Source organism: Meriones unguiculatus, chromosome 11 (assembly GCF_030254825.1).
Source record: "Meriones unguiculatus strain TT.TT164.6M chromosome 11, Bangor_MerUng_6.1, whole genome shotgun sequence".
Taxonomy (NCBI): domain Eukaryota; kingdom Metazoa; phylum Chordata; class Mammalia; order Rodentia; family Muridae; genus Meriones; species Meriones unguiculatus.
Window position 1 is genome coordinate 108,805,560 of NC_083359.1, and position 19,001 is coordinate 108,824,560.

Sequence of the window (19,001 nt, forward strand, 5' to 3'; positions counted from 1 at the left end):
GAACCTTAGATATCAGTCAGCCTAGCATGATGGCTCTCGTGGGGAGGCTGACAAGCACTCAAGACGTCCTGCCTCCTTCCTTTCCCTTCCTCCTGCCCAGCAGCTCTGTGGCAGTCCAATGGCCGCCTGGTGATTCAGAACACACCTGTGGGCCTTAGCTCTTGGTGTACTGAATTTTAGGGTTTTTGAAACCTGAAGCTGAATGAGCAAACAAGCTCAGACTCGGATCTAAGACCTCAGCGTCTCTGTTGTTGCCTAAGATGTCCTCGGTGGGTGGGAGGGGAAGCTGGGCTCAGTAGCCCATGCAGTCTCCTGCCCGTGGCTTCAGTTGGCTTTGCCAGTGACTGCCCAGGAGGACTGAGATCGCATATTTCAACCACTCTGGGGACTTGGAACTTCCGTAATCCTGGAGTGGGCTTAGCTACTAAAATGTCAATTTCCAGTCATCAAGACGATTGCTCAAAATCCTCAATTTAGCAACAGCCAACTTAATTGCTAAATTTTATATCCATCTGGTAATTTATTATACAAGAGGCATGCCTCCACCTGTCCCCAAATGCTACTATTCTCCACCCCCAAAAGACAAACAACCACAGATTTTTTTTTTTTTTAAATTACTGAAGGGATTGATTTGTCGAAGAAAAAAGTTAGGGATTAAAAATCGCTGGAGTACAAAACAGATCTGCTAAAAATATAATTGACATCTCTACCTAAGTCAGGTTCAGATGGAAGACAGTCATTAAAGGGGCCATTTTTATACAGCTGAGTTTTGGATTTAACTGTGTTCTCTCCTTTTCCAAAATAATTTGCTTTGTGTATGTTAGGACAAAAGATTTCTGTGTTTGGCAGAACAGAGGTCACTCATGCGTACAGACAGCTGCCCCAGACCCACAGAACAGGCCTTGGTGATGGAGAGAGGCTTTCGCCGTCGGAATAAATCAGTACCTGCCCATTGCCTTAAAAAAGCCTCTCTTAAGGTTGAAGACAGAATGCAAGCCCTCCCCACACCCACGGCTCTCCACAGCCTCGGCAGCCTCCTTCTGATGAAAGGGGTCTTCATGACTCACCTCTGCGGCCTACAGCGGCCTCAAAGGCCATTGACAGCGAGAATTCTTAATGGAATCACAGGCCTGAAAACTGGCTTTCCTCCTTACTTCTGTCATGAAACTTACCATCTTTATAAAATTCCATTTTTACAAGGTGTCTCCCTCGCTACCCCTGACCCACATCTGCTCTCAAAGGAGATAAGAGTGTCACACAGGAAGAACGGCAGGAAAAAAAAGCACTGGTGGGAAATCACCTTGGAAATAGTTCCTAGAGGCATTTAAGTACTAGTCAAAGTTGCAGAGATGTTGGTTTTGAAGTTTCTCTGCAATCACAAACACCCAGCCCAGAGCTGCCACAAGCCTATTAAGTAGCAGTAGGAAAGACCACATTCTTAAGGAGGCCCTGGCTGTGCTCTGAGGAGCTTGCCTGTCATCTCAGCAGGATAGATCCAGGCCAGCCTGGGCTACAGAGTGAAGCCTCAAAGTCCCCAAACCCAAACAAAACCAAGCCCCCCAGAATACTAAAACAAAACAAAACAAAAACAAAACCCCATACTGACATACAGCACCCACTACAGTGTGGGAACCTAAGCTTTATGGTGCTCTCCTTTGGGCTCCTGTTCATGTTTGTTCTTGAGGGGAAAGACAAAAGGATATTGCGCTTCCAGAATAAGGTGAGATGTCGGACATATCTTGAAGATCGCCACACTCAGACTTTATGAGTGATAAAGAGAGTCCTTCTGCGGTGCTGGGCGGGTGTGCTGGTGAACAGGGGTGGTGGCTGAGATGGTGGGAGGACATCTTGGTCCTCAGACTCGTTGTGTCCCTAGTCAAGTCTAAGGACTCGGGAGAGGCTCGGTCTTTCCCCGAGAAGGAGCCGGAGGGAGCACCTAGCGGACTCTGAAATGGGTAGGCCATCAAGGGCAGGGGAAAGGGGTGGCGGAAGCTAGGGGCGGTGAAGCCTGTGGTGGCCGAAAGGGGTGACTGGTGCAGGGCCTGGTGGTGGCCGCCAGTGGCTGGGCCGGAGGCAGATTGCTCGGATGAGTTTTTTCGGACCACCAGGGGAAGGGCTTCGGTCTGGTCTGTGGAAGTAGGCATCTGCACGTTGCCAAAGGTGTCCAGGGGGTTCGGAATGATGACATCACCAAAGCATTGCAGGCGCTGGTTGGCCGTGTGGAAATTGTGGTTTTCCCCATTGACTGCGAATCTGGCCTGGGGGATCTGGAGAGGCGGGAAGACCTGAGGAACCTGGCGAGACGGTTTGGCGGAGAAGACTTTGACCACAGTGTCCACGACCTGGGACATGGCGGTGTTCAGCTCCTGTTTTAAAGTCTCTGCCAGATGCTTGCCTTCTGGCTGCAGCGAGTTTGGCCCGTGCTCTCTTTCTTTGTTGCTGCCTTCTCGCTTAGGCTTATTCTCGGCCATCTCCTGCTCCCTGATCAGGGCCCGAGCCCTGTCGATGAACTGCCCTGGGTCCAGCTCACACAGCTCATTGTCTGAGCGCCCCACCGAGTCCTGGGCCCGCGCTTCCAGGATCTCCGAGCGCATGCTGTCTTCAGACAGGTCGCCATCTTCATCATTCTCCGAGTCGGTGCTGTCGTAGACCTGGTAGAACTTCTCCTGCAGCTGGCGCAGCTGCTTCTGCATGTCCTCCAGCTGCTGTTTCAGCTGTCGGCGCTCCTCTCGCTTCTGTTCTTTTCGGGCTGAAACCAGCTGCTGGAAACTCTGCTGCTGCTGCTGGGGCAGCTTCTGCTTGCGTTTGTTTTCTCGGTAACTTTCTCGGGGACTCACAGACTGCGGGGCCATCTCTCTTTCGTTTTCATTGCCCCTCAATGCCACACTGGGGGAATGGCTCATCCCCCGAATGATATTCTCAACCCGGGCGCGCTTCGCTCTCAGGTGCTCATCACATAAGCGGTCCACATCAAACTGGCTCATGGTAGGCCTGCCAAAAGGGGAAAGGCACCCGGGGGGACTATCTCTTGAAGAGTTGCTGCATATATCCTCCTGATGTACTTCGGAGCCTGTGCTAGAGAGACCGCTGGCTTGGAAACTGGGCTCGGTGCCACCGTTTTTGTTCATGTTATTTTTCAACAGCTGGGAAATTATAGTTGCTCCTGGAAAAGGCATCATGGCATCTTCATACGAGTTCGCCCTCTTCAGCAGCTTTCGGAGTACGTTCGACTTTTCCCCATCTGCGTGTTGCACCACAGAATACTCCACATCCTGCTCTGAACCTTGGGGATTCATGGCACTGAAAAATGTTGCCCTTGCCTTAGCAAAAAATGCAGATGCTGTCCCTACCGTCCTTTTTACTCCAATGTCAACCCTTCTCCTCTTGGTTTGCCGGCTTAAGAGGGCTGTGCTGTCATGGTCAGGCATCACTGGACAGTTATTGTGCCATCTTCAAAAGCTGGTCAGCTGGGCACAGCTCAAGAATCCCGGGACCCTGGCCAACAGAACAAAAGGACTGATGAATCATTTTCTTTAAATTTCTCCAAATTTCCTGACCTCAATCCTGAATCAAATGCAAAATGCATAGGCTCTGGGATTTATGGCACATCACAATTATTGCAATTTATCATGAACTCTGCTTGAAATGAAACATTTTTAAATATTTCTGCTCCACTGGTTTAAGATGGATTAAGATTAAAAAAAAAAAGCAAAAACTGCTTAAGCACCAGTAATATGATTCTCTTTCACAAATGCCTAAAATGATACTGTTTATCTTTGGAAGAAATGGCAGATTATAAGAACATAGCCTCTGACGAGCAATTGATTAAATTTGGGGGCATTGAGACTTATTATAAAAGAAGAGGGGAGTGGGTTCACTTAAGAAACAGGGTGAAAATTTGAGGCTGTGAGAAATTCGGGTGAGAAGCTGATCTGGAAACCACTGCGTCTTTTATGTTGCTGAAGGAAGGGAACACTGAAAGCACATATTTAGTACACACTTTCATTACTGAATTTAAAAGCAACTTTGTCACATGTAAACTGGGAAGAATGTAGCAGGCAACATCTTCCAAGCGTAGGTTGGCTGTTAAGCGCTGAGATAAAGGCACAGGTGTCTATTGTTCAATGCTGCTTAGTTAACAGTTATGGGCTTGATCAGTGAATTCACAGCTGAAGATGGTATCTGTGGCTGTGTCCACATAGAACAAGGAGATGCTTAGAAATGGTCACATTATCTTTTTGGTGGTTTCAATTATTAGAAAGGTAGATTTTCTATTGCAAGGAGCCAGTATGTGCAACAGTGCATTATTGGACAAGGCAAGAATGCATACATCTTTAATACTAGTTTTGTTCTGGTGACATTTGCCAAAACAGTACTTCAAATGGCTAAGAAACTCTTTAACACACACCATTTGTGGATCTTATTGCCTATGCCAAGTAAAGGGGGGTTGGGAGCCAAACAGAAGAAGCCACTGGAGAAAGATATAAAGAAAATATCAATCAAATATGTGAGAAAGGGAGGTGGCTCCGTTGTATGCAAACTAGTATTGTTTTGGAGGACAAGATATAAAAAAGAAACATTCTCCCTACATCTTATCAAAGGCCCTTGATACACTGTGTTACTTACTAACTAGAAATGCTAACCCCAAATTTTGTATGCATGCAAAAGACAGCACATCTTTTTATTTACAATTAACATTTTATGAAGAAAATGAAAATACTGCTTTCATGCCGGGTTTATCTGATATTGAACTTTGCGTTTGCTTAACAGAGCACATCTTCACAATAACAGGGTCCATTGCCAAAGGCAGCGTGTGGAGTGTTTGGAATCTCTCCCATCTCTTTCGGTTCACCTGTAAAAACATCTACGCACTCCCTAGGAGTGCATCTGTGGATAGTTCTAAAGAATGACTACCCATGCAAATAGGCATAATTTCAGCATGAAATAACCTGTAAAAATCAAGAAAATGCTCTGTGCTGATATGGCAGCAATATGTTGGTAGGTTTTGTTTTTATTTTTGGTGGGTTTTTTTTTGGGGGGGTGTTCATGATTAATATTTCACCATGCTGTGTTTGCTCTTGGTGTTTTTCTCTGAAGACAAAATGCTTTTAAAAGAGCCTGCTTCAGGATGTCCTGAAGGTAAGATGATATTTCTTTCCAGAGATCTTTGTATGTCTGAGGGTAAACACTTCAAAACAAAAATGGCTTGAACATGGGTCAGATTAGGAATCTCAGTGACTTTACTGCAGAGTTTAAGATTAAGTTCTGAACAACCGAGAATCCTCACCCACTAATAATACAATTGGTTTGGGGAAGACAAAATACAGTAGTATATATTTTACTGGCAGCACATGGAGTCTGACAGGTAATGCAGGCACAGCATGTCAGGCCAGGGCAAGAACAGGAGAAAGGGGCAGTTTCCAAGTCACAGAAACACTTCGGTATGGGTGGTTATGAGGAAGATTTATTTTTGTGCTTTCCAAACCAGGGCGACTTGGCATCATTTTAACATTTTTACATCATTTGTATGTGTCTGAAAATCTTTTTGTCCCTTCAGTATCACCTGCAAAGCACACAGACCTCCAAGGAAGACTGGGAGAAACTCCTTGCTGTGTCTTCTCCTGCCCTGTTCACCTCTCCACACAGACTGTCCTTCCCTCCTTCCCACCTTGGACCCGGGAGGGCACTTCTGCAGCAGAGGCTCCTAGAGGACGCCAGTGTGTGGATGAGCACAAGGTCATCGGCAGCGCACCTTCCTCCTCCAGCTGCCATTCACCTCTGGGTCAACTGTGCTCCCTCTCGCGCTGCCTAGGTACCAACAGCTGCATCCCTGCCTCAACCGCAGCCAAGAGGATGGGCTCTCCTAAGGTAGGATGACACCACTCTTCATCTTCACTGGAGAATAAATATTAATTAAACATACACACTGGGTCCACTGAGACCCAATACACCCTCCAACTTTACCAAGCTAAACTGATTTAAAAAAAAAAATCTGAATCAGGTTTCATTTAAAAAGTAAATGGTTACTTATTTCTACTTTTGTCAAGGAGAACACAAATGCTTTAGGTCTCTCTGTAAAATGTCCAGCTGAGATATAAACAACAGGACAAAATAAATAATAAATAAGAAAAAATATTTTAGCTAGCAACACGGGTACACATTAATTTATTTCTTCATTTAGCTAAAGATTTAAGCTTAGAAATAAAGGAGGGTGGCCATATACTTTGGGGCCATAACGCAGGGACATTAAAGGCATGATTAACTAATCATTGGCTGACCCAGTACACATCTAGCATCATATTTCATGAAACAGAATGTATAAACATGTGTTTTCTGCATCCTAGTGTGGTATCAGGTGGCCATGGTAAAATGAAAACAGTCAAGAACATTTCCCAGGGTTCCCCAAACCTTCAATCCATAGTTTCCAGGATGCTACATAAGGACTTAGTCACCACGGTGCCAGCCCACAGAGGTAAAGAACAAGTCAGCCTCTCTTAGCGTGTGAACTAAGCTGTGGTTTCTCAGCTCCAGTTACTGTAGATTCTTACAGTGTTTCTACTTTAATATGGACTTGGGGTTTAAGCAGGCAATATAAAGCTTTGGACCAGTCTTGCTGAGAAACAGTATAAAGAAGATGAGAAAATGGTGATGACAGACTCTGAGGCCCCAAATGATTACTGCCCTAAAGCACAGGCTTTATAAAGCCCTTCTGAGTTTAGGTGGAAAGGTATGTCAAAATGTTAAATTATTAAACCTGTGTTGAATCCATTGTATGCAGCCTACACACACACACACACACTCACACACACCCCACCTATACAACAGACAGCATAATACAGCAGATGCCACCCAGAAAAAATGGTGAGAAAGCAACACCAAGTCAGACAGAACTGCTCCAAAAGATCCCTCCTTGAACCTCACCGTGTCTGCGTTCTATTTCCCAGGGAGGAGCCATGCAGAGGGTACCGCTGGCTTTGTGGTGTAAAAAACAGTTTTCAGGAAGGAATTTCAAAGAAACGTAGCAATGTGAAGAGAAGTAACTCAGGGCACGACTTTAATAAAGAAGTTATTTTGGGGAGGGGGTGCAGCTTTTACTACATCTATCTGGAGTCCAGATTCTAGACAAAGAAGTGTTTCATTATGGTAATTATCCAGATAGTTCAGACAGATCTTTTATGAGGCATGGGGAGTGTAAGGCTAGCGTGCCTTCCTGCCCGAGTTACTCAACTATCTGTCTAGGTTGATAAAATTATTTGACGAGATGACTTGGGTTTTATTTCTTTTACAAAGTCATCTTTAAAGGGGTCTCTGATGAGGTAAGCCGGTCACATTGTTTCAAGTAGAATCATCAACAATATCTTAAGGCAGTCGGAAAATCAGCCTGGATTCAACAGGGGAAAAATTAGAAGCTTGCACACACACACACACACACACACACACACACACACACAGAGAGTCCCTAGCTGTCACCTCCCTGCATTTCTGCTAATAAGCAACTTTTCCTTTAGGGATATTTCTGCATGCTACAAGGTGAAAAAAAAAAAAAAAACTTTGACATTTTTGAAGAACCTTTTTGGTACAAGTTAATACTTTAAAGACTTGTGATCATATCTACAAAAAAAAATTAAATTTCCTTTTACAATAAGAGGTTTCAAACTAGAATGATTTTACTTGCCATTCTTCCATCCTATCTAAAATTTCATTCATTTTTCACTTGAAAAATGAACACAGAACATTTTCTGAGACCTGCCAAGATATTGATTTCCACTTATTTAAAAGTTGCAATTCATCAAATTGGGCAAATAAAAGTGTGTGAGAAATAATCTTTAAAATTGCACTCACACTTTTTTTCTTTTTGCAGAAAACCCAAAATACTCAAAATTATCTTTGAAGCTTGAAATACACTAGGCAATTACAATGGGAAAATTTATTTTTATTTTGATCCTTCCAATTTACATAAATACTGAGTTTGAAACCCACAGCACATCATCAAGAATAATCTGTTTTCATTTTATATCATCAATAACACTTTATAATTTCTTTAAAAATTCTATTGATAGATTGACAGCATATAGTTGAAACCATACTTGAAAGGAACCAGACTTGGAATGGTGCAGGAAAATCTGTGAAAAGGACTTTAAGAGTTGAATAAATAACAGGAGGCCTGGCAACTTACAGAGCGCATTAGCTTAGGCGAGGAGGTGGCGCAGCCCGCTCGCAGAGGAATCAGGCTAGCAAGTGAGCACACAGAGAACAAAGATGCATGTTGCATACACACGACTTTCTCCCCACAAAGTGGTGATTAAAATGAACAGAACTCTGCACAACAGGCACATAAAATACCAATAAGCGCCAGGCATGGCTAACGCCTATTAAAAATAAGGCATACGAACACAGTCATGGATGACATTTTAATTATGAAAATCTTCAAAAACATACAAAAAAGTGATAGAAAAGGGGTAGAGATGACTAATATTTATGTTAAAAAGACTAAGTGACATGTATCTTTGATTTTCGTGGCAGCAGAGATAAATAACCTCCAAACTAACCAACAATGATGTGTATCATCTGACCTACTCCCACACAACTCAATTTTAAGAAGCAAAGTGTTTAAAGAAACCCTCTCAGAAAGTTAAGGACAGAGACCCAGACTTACAAGGAACTCCCAACATCTCCCCTGCACACAGCAGACTTTCTTCTCTCTCTCTGTAAGCAGCCTGTTTCATTCTGAAAACACTCAGAAGTTCTTGCAAGAAACTCTTCACAGAGCTGGCTGCCCAGATGAATCTTCCATCAGATAGCAAAAGCCCAGCTCCCGCTCACAGACTCAGCTTCTCCCTCTCCATCAAAGTCCTATCTAGGACACCTGCACATGTCTGCCACAATGGCAGGCACAGTTCACTTTAGGAGAGGATCTAAGCCAGGGCTTGAAGGAGTTCAGGCACATACATACCTATTCTTTCTGGGCAGGGAGAGAGCCCACTACAAAGACAAGCTGTAACAGCAGCCACAGTTGTGAACAGACTTCAGTATTTTGGGCGGTTACAAACCATCCATTGCTGTCCAACACACACACACACACACACACACACACACGATCTCTCTCTCTCTCTCTCTCTCTCTCTCTCTCTCTCTCTCTCTCTCTCTCTCTCTTCCTGCTAAGCACTGACCTGCCAGAGAGGCATAAGCTGGAGAGAAGCACAGAGAAAGTTCACTCCCTCCACCTGCTGCCCTGGACTGGGTGCTTTTGGCAGGCTGGCAGACAGAAGCCTGAGCTACGACCTCAGCAGTCACCTGCCAACATCCTTAAGACAAACAAACACATACCCCCCCCCCCCCACAAAACCCTCATGGCAGGGGCTCAGAACACAACAGCGGGACTGCCATTTGCATGGCAACCCCGTTAACCATAAATTCACCATAAATTCGCGAAGCTCCTGAGCCCTGGAGCCCTGTGCTCTGGAGCCGCACAGAAACACAGACCCTAGGAAACTTGCACCTGTCTTTCTTGACACAACACACCTGTCCAGCCCTGCCCATGCGCATTCTGCTAACAGACGTTTGCCTGACTGGTTTAGGGGAGGAAATGATTTTTTTTTTTTTTTTAACAGAGGGACACTAAGGGTGGTGAAAGGGGGAGGGGGGCTAGGGAGGAAAGAGAACAAGGCAAGAGACTCCAGCCTTGTCTTTGAAAGGAGGGCACTCTGGGCTTGCTCTGTTTTCATAAGCTTAAGGAGACAACACAGATCTTCTCAGAAAAATATAAGCAAGCAGGTGAGTTTCCAGCCTTCCCCGAGGCGGAGAAGGGCTCTGGGCTGCCAAGGCGGCTTCGCTCAGCCGCCAGCCTCCTTGGGCTACTTAAGACTGTCTCCCAGCCCCTCCTCCTGCTTCTGCCCCGAGCCTGCCGGGAGGGCTCAACTTCCTGACAAGCCCGGCAGGGTCGGGAGGCTGAGGGTAGCCCCGGCTGCCCCGGAGCCCCTCGCTCTCCGCACAGGCGCTCAGTTTAGCAGGACTAAGTGCGGCTGGCACGGCGCAGGCGGCGACAACTTGCCCGGCTGGACTTTGGGTGAGGTCTCCCGCCCTCCTCCCCCGTCCCTTCTCCTTGTCTGCTCAGGCGAGATAGCAGCTCTCCCCCTTCCTCCCTCCCGCCTTCCTCGCCGTCCTCCTCGGCGACGAGCACTCTCACCTCTCCACTCTCCGGCTCTTCTCCTCCCTCCTCAGGGCTAGGAACTGGGGCAACAGAGTGTAGCCGCCCTCACCGAGGCCGGAGCGCAGCTGCCCACCACCCAGCGTGCCAGCAATGGCTGGGAGCTTCTTCTCGCCCACGGGCGGCCCGCGCTCAGCCGACCCCGGGCCGGCCCTCCGCGGCGCGGCGGCGCGATCGTCCCACGGGCGACCCCGAGGCTCGCGGGCCAACTCTCCCTAATCAGTGCTTTCCAGAGCCGGCGCGCAGACCCAGCGGAGGGGCGCCGCGCTGGCTCCTCTGGACGGTCCCCCCCACCCGTCCTTCCTCGGCTGCGGAGCCGGGCGCGAGCTCCCAGCTCCGAGCACAGGGGGAGAAGAAAGTCACCGGCGCCCCCTCCTCCCCGCCCTCCTCCCCGCCGCCAGCCCTCTGCCCGGGGTTAAAAAAAAGGAGAAGTGAAAGGTATGCAAACACCAAGCAAATAGGAAAAGCCGGGAAGAAAGGCAAGCTAGAATAAACAAGACAAAGGGAAAGGACTCCGGGGCAGGCCTGGGAGTTTCAACTCGGGAGAGAGGGGAAGGAAGAAGCCGGGAAGATAGAAGAAGAAAAAAAAATCTAGAAGGAGAACAACGAAAAGGGGCTCGTCCCTCTGGCGGCCCCCTTTCCTGAAAAGAGTGCAAGAAAAATAAATAAATAAATAAATGAAAGAGCCTCCGCGCACCCTAGACACAGAACACAAAAGGTGACAAGATCAGCGACAAGTCCAGCCGCGCCGGCCTCCCCCACCGCCTCCGCCACCCCGGCCGCCGGCAGGCGCGCGAGAGAAATAAAAGCCAGGCAGCTCACTTACTGTTCCCGAGCGGGAGGCGCGGGGCGCGGAGTTCCACGGGGCTGCTGCTTAGAAAACTGTTCTGGGGGGCTGCTGGAGTACGGCGCCCGCAAGCAACAGCGTTTCCCCCTCGGCAAAGGAGTGTTTACACGGGCGTGAGTAACGGGAGCCTCCGCTCTCTCCTTCCCATTCAAGAACGAGCCGGGGCGAGCGGTTCTGGAAAAGGGGAGGGGACAGCGACGGGGGAAGATACTTACGCGGTGCGGGCAGCGGCAGGGCGCAGCCTCTCTCCCTCTCTCTCCCCCTCTCTCGCTCTCTCTCTCTGTTTCCCTCTCTCTTGAGGTCAGAGACAAGAAGCCCACCAGCGCACGCGGTGATGTCTCCGTGGTATTAAGTGGCCCGGGGCTCGGTGAGTCTGTGCGGGAGCGAGGGCGCCGGGGAGTGCGGCGGGGAGCGGGCAGGGCGGGCGGGGAGCGCGGGGCAGAGCCGGGCCGGGCCGGAGGGCAGCGCGGGGCGGAGGAGGCGCGGGCGGGCGGGCGCGGGGTGCGCCGCGCGGTTCCCGGCGCAGTGGCGGCCGCTCTCCCGGCGCTCGCTCAGCTGAGGTCCGCTCCACAACAAGATTTACTTTAAGACACAGCTGAAGGAAACAGGAAGACTGCACGTCACAGTCCCACTGACGTACCCGGCCCCAGCACCCAATCGCGAGGCGCCTTCGGATTCAAGGGGGGACAGCGAGGCAGGAGAACTTGGGAGGAAAAAAAAATACATGTATATAAAAGGGGTGGGGGCGAGGGGCTGGGGAGGAGGAGGGGAGAGGGGCCCCGCGCTCCCCCGCCCGGCCTCCAGCCCCGGCCCCCACCCCGCCCCGCCGCGGCTTGGGGCGCCTGCACCGCCGCGCCCCGGCCGCCGCGAGCCATCTGCGGGCGTTGTGCACCGCGGCGCCCGGCTCGCACTCGCTCTTCCAGGACGCAGGTCTCTCTGTCTCTCTCCTTTTTTTTTTTTTTTTTTCTTTTCATTTCACTGATGGAGATGACCGAGTTCTCCCCAGACTGGGGCGGAGGGCTCGGAAAACTATCCTCCCGGAGAAAAAGTGGTGGTTTTAGGAGGGGAGGCGGCACGAAGGAGGGAGTGTGTCGGGGTGGGGTGGGGGGGCGCAAATCGTTCTGCTTTGGAAACGACCGTAGATTGTATCAGTAAGACCTGTCACCCTGGCGTCCCTTTAAAGGGGGTGAGCAAACGCAGGTAGGTTTAGGATTTTTAAAAACTAGGTGCCAGAGATTTCACACTGGGGCCCATAAATCTGATATTAAAAGCTCTGCCCGCACTGGCTGAGCCCGAGTCAATCAGACCTGAGAATTTACAGGCAGGCTGTCCAGCCCTGGTTGCCTTTAAGGATATTATTTGAATTGTAGGCATAGTGAGCACATACACCACAAACATCCTTTCTCCGTCGGTCACCCTTCTCCAGTTCGCGCACCCCAAGAAGGCCAGAGAAATTAGTCCCGTGTGGGATTTTACACAATTTCGAAGTCTGAGTGACAAACTAAAAGTTTATTAGGCAAGACAGCGTGGACTCTAGCTTGAATCCACGTAAAATGCACATTGGTTTGACATCTCGGATGGGAAAAAGCAGCGAGATTTCTTCGGATAACGTGGCTCCCAGAGAGGGCCTTGGCTTTCAGGGACAAATGCGAGGAGAGCCTCGAGCCCAGCTGAACGTCTCTTCCCTGGGCGCAGTCAGCAACAGTGCTGGCTAAGGAGGCGTCGTGGGCGTAAACACCCTATAAAACCCGTGCCTCGCCGGAGCCGAAGGGCGCTGGGGAGGTCCGGACCGAGTAGATTAGACACTTTTTAAAAAGGTGATGCGGGACACGCGTTTTCCCCAGCCCCTCCAATTCAATCGGATCAAAGGTTGAGACGTGTTGTGACAGAGCATTTATGCGCTGTGAGTACGCTGACAGAGTCGCCACCGTCGCCTGCCACACGCATACTCGTTTCCCAGGACGTTCACAATTTCAGCCTCCGATTCATCAGAAAGGGAAAGGGCATTAATCCCCCGGGGAGTGGGATGGCAGTCAGGGTGTGTGTCTCAGCTCTGTGCCAGGGAGAAACTTTTGGCAGGCACGGAATTCAAACGTTGACAAGAAGAAGAAGGAGGAGAGAGAGAGAGAGAGAATCAGGTCAGCCAGGTTGCGGTTGGGTGGGGTTGGGGAGAAGAGCCTCATCTGAGCATCCCCGGCCTCCTCTCCCCACTCCGGTTAGGAAAGAGCTCCGGTTAGGAAACAGCATTGCCCAGCGTTTGCTGGGCACACTACTCACACCTCCAGCGATGGACTCTCGTGGCAAGAGTTCTGATCGGGGCTGGGGACTGAAATAATCTGCCCACGTGCCCGTCAGACGGGTAGAATATTGGTTGGGTACCTTTGAGGTGAACGGATTGCTGGGGAGGGTGGAATTGGGGGTTCTGAGAATGGACCAAAGCTGCTTTCTTTCTCATTTTTCGTCCCTTGATTTTCTCCTGAAGAATCTGTTTGCGCTTGTAAGTTAGGGTCAGTTTGATGTCTAAAAGGGAGGGGATAGGGAAGGGAAGGGGTTGAAGCGGGAGAAAAGAGGCAGGGTGGAGGGAGAGAGTCCTTTCTGCAAGCAGTTTGTGAGTTGCACCAGCGTCCGGGTGCACGTTTTGCGCACGCCACGGCGTGGGATCTGGCGGCGGGAAAGTTTCCTGAGCAGCCTCACATAAGTCCCCTATCTGTCTCGCAGAGGGGCGAGGTAGGCCTGACTCGCGCGCTGTCCCCCGGTAACCGCGGGACAGCGCGCGTCGGGGGCTCGCGGCTCGCACACGCTCGTCTGCAGCAGTTCGGAGCCCGCAGCCGGGCAGGGGAGATGCGCGTGGAAAGGCCGGCGTGCGGGCTGGGGGCGGGGGACCCGGGCTCGGAAAGCCGCGGCCCGGCCGGGTCGCGTCCCCCAGCTCTCCAGGCCACGCTCGAGCCGGGCTGCGGGCGCGCTGTCCAGCTCCGGTTCCGAACCGCGCTGACTCAGGCGCGAGGCCCAAGGCCGCTGTCCCCGGCCACGGGAGGTTCGTTTTCTGATTAGGGAAGAGGCGATCAGTCAGCGGGGAGACTTGGAGTCTGCGAGGTACCGCCTTCGTCTGCGAAGTCGGGGCCCAGCCTGGCTCCCCGCAAGCCCTCCCTATGTCCACCCTGGCCAGCGCTGCCCTGGGGTTTGAAGTGAGCGCCAGTTCTGCTCCGCCCGGGCACAAGCCGCGCTGGTGCGGGCTGCGTTAGCGGCTTCACCTAAAGCGTGATCGGCGCGCGGCTAGCGAAAGGCGGCCGTGCACCCGACTCCGGCCAAACGCACTTCGCCCTGGCTTTTCCCCGTCCCTTCCTCCCCCTGTTCTTTCTTAAAACCTGTAGGTGGGGACGAAGGGGCCCAGGCGGTGCTGGCGGGGCACTGGAAACCTTCCGAACAGCAGGCACCAGCGCCTGGAGCCGCTCCGGGGTTTTCAAGCGGACCCAGGGAGGACGCGAAGGTGGGCATGGGTTCGTGGAGGGGTGCTGCGGACCCACCCGGGCACCAACCACCTGAGGAGGCAGGAGAGGGGGCCCTGCGGCGCCCCGCGGACCTGCCAGCTGCAGGTGGTCCAGAGGCGGCTGACGGCCTCTCGCTCTGCCCTCCTCCCCAGTGCCCGGCTCGATGCCGAACCCACGCTGGGCCTGTTCTGAGCGGTGGGGGGAAAGTGAAATGCCACCAGATCAGTAGCAAGCGGCAGCTGCGGCGGCGGCGGGTCTCTCTTGGGAACCCCACGGCTCAGAAGCCTCCCAGTGATGTTTGTTTAACCAACAGCTTTCAAAGTAAACACGGGCGAGCCACTCCAGAAAAGTTGGGAGCCTCGAGGACTGGCAGAAAAAAGTAAAATAATAATAATATATATATATTAAAAATAATAAAGCTTTTCCCCACCAGAACAAAAAGAGCCCCCCCCCCTTTACCATACAATCACGGACCGTCACACACACGAATGCTCTTAGGAAGGACTTATTCACAGCAAGGGGTCCTCAAAGCCAAACCCAACCCCCCGGGGATGAGGGGTGCTGGTGATGGGGTGCGTGTGTCACACCGCAGCTTGATGAGGGGAAGTGGACAGGAACGAACAAAGGGCCAGGGGAGGGCAGTCCCTGCCCTGGAGGGATGAGGAGGAGGCTGGAGGACTCGCAGCCAGCCCTGGCTTCGCCTCAGGCTCCGAACTTTCCAATATCAAGATATTAACAGATGGTGCGGAGCGCAGGGCGCAGGGAGGGCCGCGCCTTACGTAACCAGCCCAGCCGCGCTGGGCCTCGCTCGCCCTCCGCGGGGCCACGCTGCTCCCCCAGAGCGCCAGCTCACCGCACCTCCTCCCCGGCTGGGGCGAGGGCTCGGGGAGCTTGCGATTTCGGTTTTAAAAAAATTTACACACCGGTTGTCTTATCTCCTTCACTCCTCGGCGGAGACGCTCAGAGAACCTGGGTCAGAGATGAGCGAGGGACGCGTGCAGGGACAAATGGGGTGCTCCTCCTCTAATTTGGGGGTGTCACAGAGTAGGACACACACACACACACACACACACACACACACACACACACACGCTAGCTGCCGCCGCCACCACCGCGTGTATCAGCGAAGTACAAAGGCAGGATGGGGCAGCAGGGCGCGGGAGTGGGGTGGGGTGGGGACGCGAAGGTACGGGACTCCTTTGCACGTGGGGGTGCAGTGGGGAAATCACACCAGGCCTCTGGGCACCCTTCCCGGCCCGGACAGGGTGGCGAGCGCTCTGTGTGACCTCCGGTTGTCTTCACTCCCAGGGCCACCAGAGGCCCAGTCTCTCTGTCCCTGTGTCCCACGTCCTGTGTGGCGCGGTTCGTGCGTGTGTTCGCGGAGCCCCTCGGTGCTGGCTTTCTGAACCCCGCGAGGAACATTCCCGCGCGTGCTGGAAGAGCTGCGGGGAGGGCTGGGAGGCTGGGAGTGTGCCCGCCGGGTGCTGGGCACACTCTCCGGTGCCCCCGTCCTCACGGCTGGGCTGGCCTGGCCTTCTCCGTAGATCCCGGGCTAGGCGTCGCGGCCTCCAGGCCCGGCAGGAGCTGACCTCCAGATACCGCGGCCACCTGCCCGGGTCCTGCGGCCCTCGTCTCCATCCCTGGTGCCGCAAGCGGCCGCTCAGCCCTGCTTGGCCGCTCAGCCCCGCTCGCCCGCCCAGCCCCGCTCGCCTGCCCGTACACCTTACGGGCAGCGGCAGGAGACGTGGGCCATCGCCAGGCCCGCGCTGTCCCCGCCACGTCCCCTCCCCCGCCTCGCGCCTGTTGCTGCTGCGGAGGTGGCGCGCCACAGCCCGTGCACGCACTGGTGCCCAGGACAAGACGGGAGAAGGTGCAGGGACAGCGGGGGAAGGGCGGGATGTGGCTTGTTGCTCTCCCCCTTGGCCTTGCCCAGCTCTGCCCACAGGGCCAGGACTGTTTCACTGGCTCCTTCCCTTTGGTCTTTGACTCAAGGGCGAGAATTCAGGGGAGTTTCTGCATTCTCTGGATTTGGGTGATAGGACTTGAGTTACTGGATACAACAGACCCAGTATCAGAGCTTTGCCTGAGGACCAGCTCTAGAGACAGTCTGAGGCCAGAACACCAGGACAGAGAGAACCCGGCAAAGTTGCATTTTGTTTAAATTAGAGCACAACCAAGCTGAATGCCAGATTTCTATAATTTTTTTTCCTGGTAATATTTCTTTTATGAAGTATCTAAGTATCTGTTTGTCATCATTTTGAGATCAAAAGGCAAGCCCATATGCTACATAGTTTTCCAAAATTGCTGTTTAAATATGTTTGAAATGTTCTATCCGATGTGGAGGAAGAGGCTGCGAAAAGCAAGTGGGGTGGCATGGCTTGGGACATAGACTGATGTGGGGCATTGAGTAGGGCAGAATCCGCAGACCTGCCAATCCTCAGAGTTACCGGGATGCTTAAGAAAGCATCCCACCTGAGGCAGGAGATCCGAGAGGGCCCGGGGATCTGAGGGTCACCACAGGTCATGGTGTGCCTGCCTGTGCCTCAGTTCTCTCTATCTGTAAAATGGGAACAATACTCCAAAGACTTGCGGAGAAGCTTTGACACAAGGCTCTTTAAGGTGTGGTTGGTACTTGGCCATTTTAGACCGACTGAGCAGCAGTACCTGGATTGTTTACGAAATGCTCACCCCTGAGGCATCCCTCCCCTCCCAAGCTTTGGGCTTAGCTAGCTGAACATGAAAGCACTGTGAGTCTAGCTCCTGAATGGGATCTGAGCCCTTCCTGCGCCCTGTGCCCCCCTCACCCTCATCATTTCAGCCTACAGAATGAATTCAGATCAGTGCATCTCGGCAAACTTTGCTGGGTGCCCCTGGCAGACAAGCCTGCTTTATCAAGCCCAAGCCCACAGAAAAGCAGGGCCCACTTCCCACCACGGCATTTGCGTTTGGCCTCTTTCCCCTTCCTTACTGCATAGGTGACAAACCTTTTCTATAGAAGTCAATATGTCAGGCCTATGAAAACACAGGACAGAAAGAAAAAAAAATTCTACAAGCAGGAAAAATAAGGTCAACATTTCTGGGCAAAATGAAAACAGACGTATGTCAGATGTCATATGTTTTCATGTTTGAATAAATAGCTCTTCTGAGTACATGTATTTTTTTGTTTTTTTTTTTTTTTTAGCCTTCATAAAATTACATTCAAACTACTGAATCCAAGCCACTGCAAGGCAATACAGGGAAAGCCTAGCCAAAGGGACTGTGCACCTGAAAGGGAGACAGGCAGGAAGGTGCCATGCCTGGCTGCTACCGTGTTGTAGCAGGCTGGAGGAAGACAGCCAAGGAAATGGACTCGCTGACCCAGCATGCACCAGATCAAGACACTGGCCAGTTACGAGCAGGAGAGTTAGCCCTGGGAACCCACACCCAGCTGGAGCCAGGAGTCTAGAAACGGAGGGCCAGGGGAGGACTGCCAGCTTGAGGCAGCCCCCCCCTCTGGGGGAGGGGCGGAAGGGGAGGGAGGGGCGGAAGGGGGGGAGGGAGGGGCGGAAGGGGAGGGAGGGAGGGGCAGGAGGAGCTGGAAGACACCTCCCCCCCTAGGCTGTTCAGGTAGCAATGGCTGGGAGCCTACTGGATAAAGGAAGCCCACAGCTAGGACAACAGGAGAAAAACATGACTGCACCTAAGCTGCCGGGGAGGACGAGGCTTCTGATCACAAGCCCCTGCCTAGTGGGGCTGTTGAAAAGGAACACGTTATTTCCTACATTTTACTGTGGACAAGGGTGCAGGGAAAGAGTGTGTAGGGGAGGTACTTCTGGTGGGAGAAAGAGCAATGGTGGGTGACGGGGAATTTAAGGGTGTGGGCAGGAGTTGAGAGAGTATGTGTGTGTGTGTTGGGGGGGGTGAGTAAGCCAGATGGGTCACATATAGCTGGAGTACCAGGAGAGAGAATGAGAAACAGTGGCAGGGAGGGAGTGGGGAAGGAACCAGGGGTGCAGAAAACCTGGATGAGCATGTTAAGTCAGTTCCAGACCTGACAGTCCTCAGGAGCGAGCAGAGGTAAAGTAGGGTTAAAGGGCCAGGCCAGAGCAAAGGTGATGCCCCGAGGCAGGAGGCTACATTTGGCCTCAGCTCTAGTGTGGTGAAGGCCAATGTTTCTTGGCTTCCTCTAGCCCAGACATTTGAAGCAGCTCCCTTGATAATCCCAGGCTGGCCGTGAAGGGACTTGGACCAACACCTTGTAGCCATCACACAGAGAGGACAGACATCCTGGGTTCTCTCTCTCTCTCTCTCTCTCTCTCTTTCTCTCTCTCTGTGTGTGTGTGTGTGTGTGTGTGTGTGTGTGTAGGGAGGGGTGGTGTGGCCTCTGCTCAGCCAGTGACCCCTCAGGTACATTGTATGTGCCTGGTGTTCTCCAGACCCTGCACATCAGCTTGGCCTTTGCTCCTCAGTCAGTCTCCTT

At 51.9% G+C, this 19,001-nt stretch overlaps 2 protein-coding genes across 6 annotated transcripts in view; one reads left to right on the plus strand and one right to left on the minus strand.

Annotated features, from left to right (window-relative positions):
• The window catches only part of Prox1 (prospero homeobox 1), a 50,974-nt gene extending 39,497 nt beyond the window's left edge, over positions 1-11,477 (minus strand). For 2 of the 5 annotated variants that reach the window (XM_060364913.1, XM_060364912.1), the window contains exons 1-2: positions 11,270-11,471; positions 1,702-3,495 (exon numbers count right to left, since the gene is read on the minus strand). In XM_060364913.1, the coding sequence (XP_060220896.1) occupies positions 1,702-3,428 (1,727 nt within the window). In that variant the 5' untranslated portion in view covers positions 3,429-3,495; positions 11,270-11,471. Of the gene's footprint in view, positions 1-1,701; positions 3,496-10,186; positions 10,262-11,033 lie in introns of those variants that run through there. The other 3 variants (XM_060364910.1, XM_060364909.1, XM_060364911.1) reach the window with 3 other exon arrangements.
• LOC110555835 (uncharacterized) lies at positions 5,382-17,697 on the plus strand. Its single transcript, XM_060365103.1, has 4 exons — positions 5,382-5,441; positions 5,647-5,868; positions 9,451-10,066; positions 10,222-17,697. The coding sequence occupies exons 1-4, from the start codon at positions 5,382-5,384 to the stop codon at positions 10,698-10,700; spliced, it is 1,377 nt and encodes a 458-aa protein (XP_060221086.1). The 3' UTR covers positions 10,701-17,697.
• Positions 17,698-19,001: the final 1,304 nt, after the last annotated feature.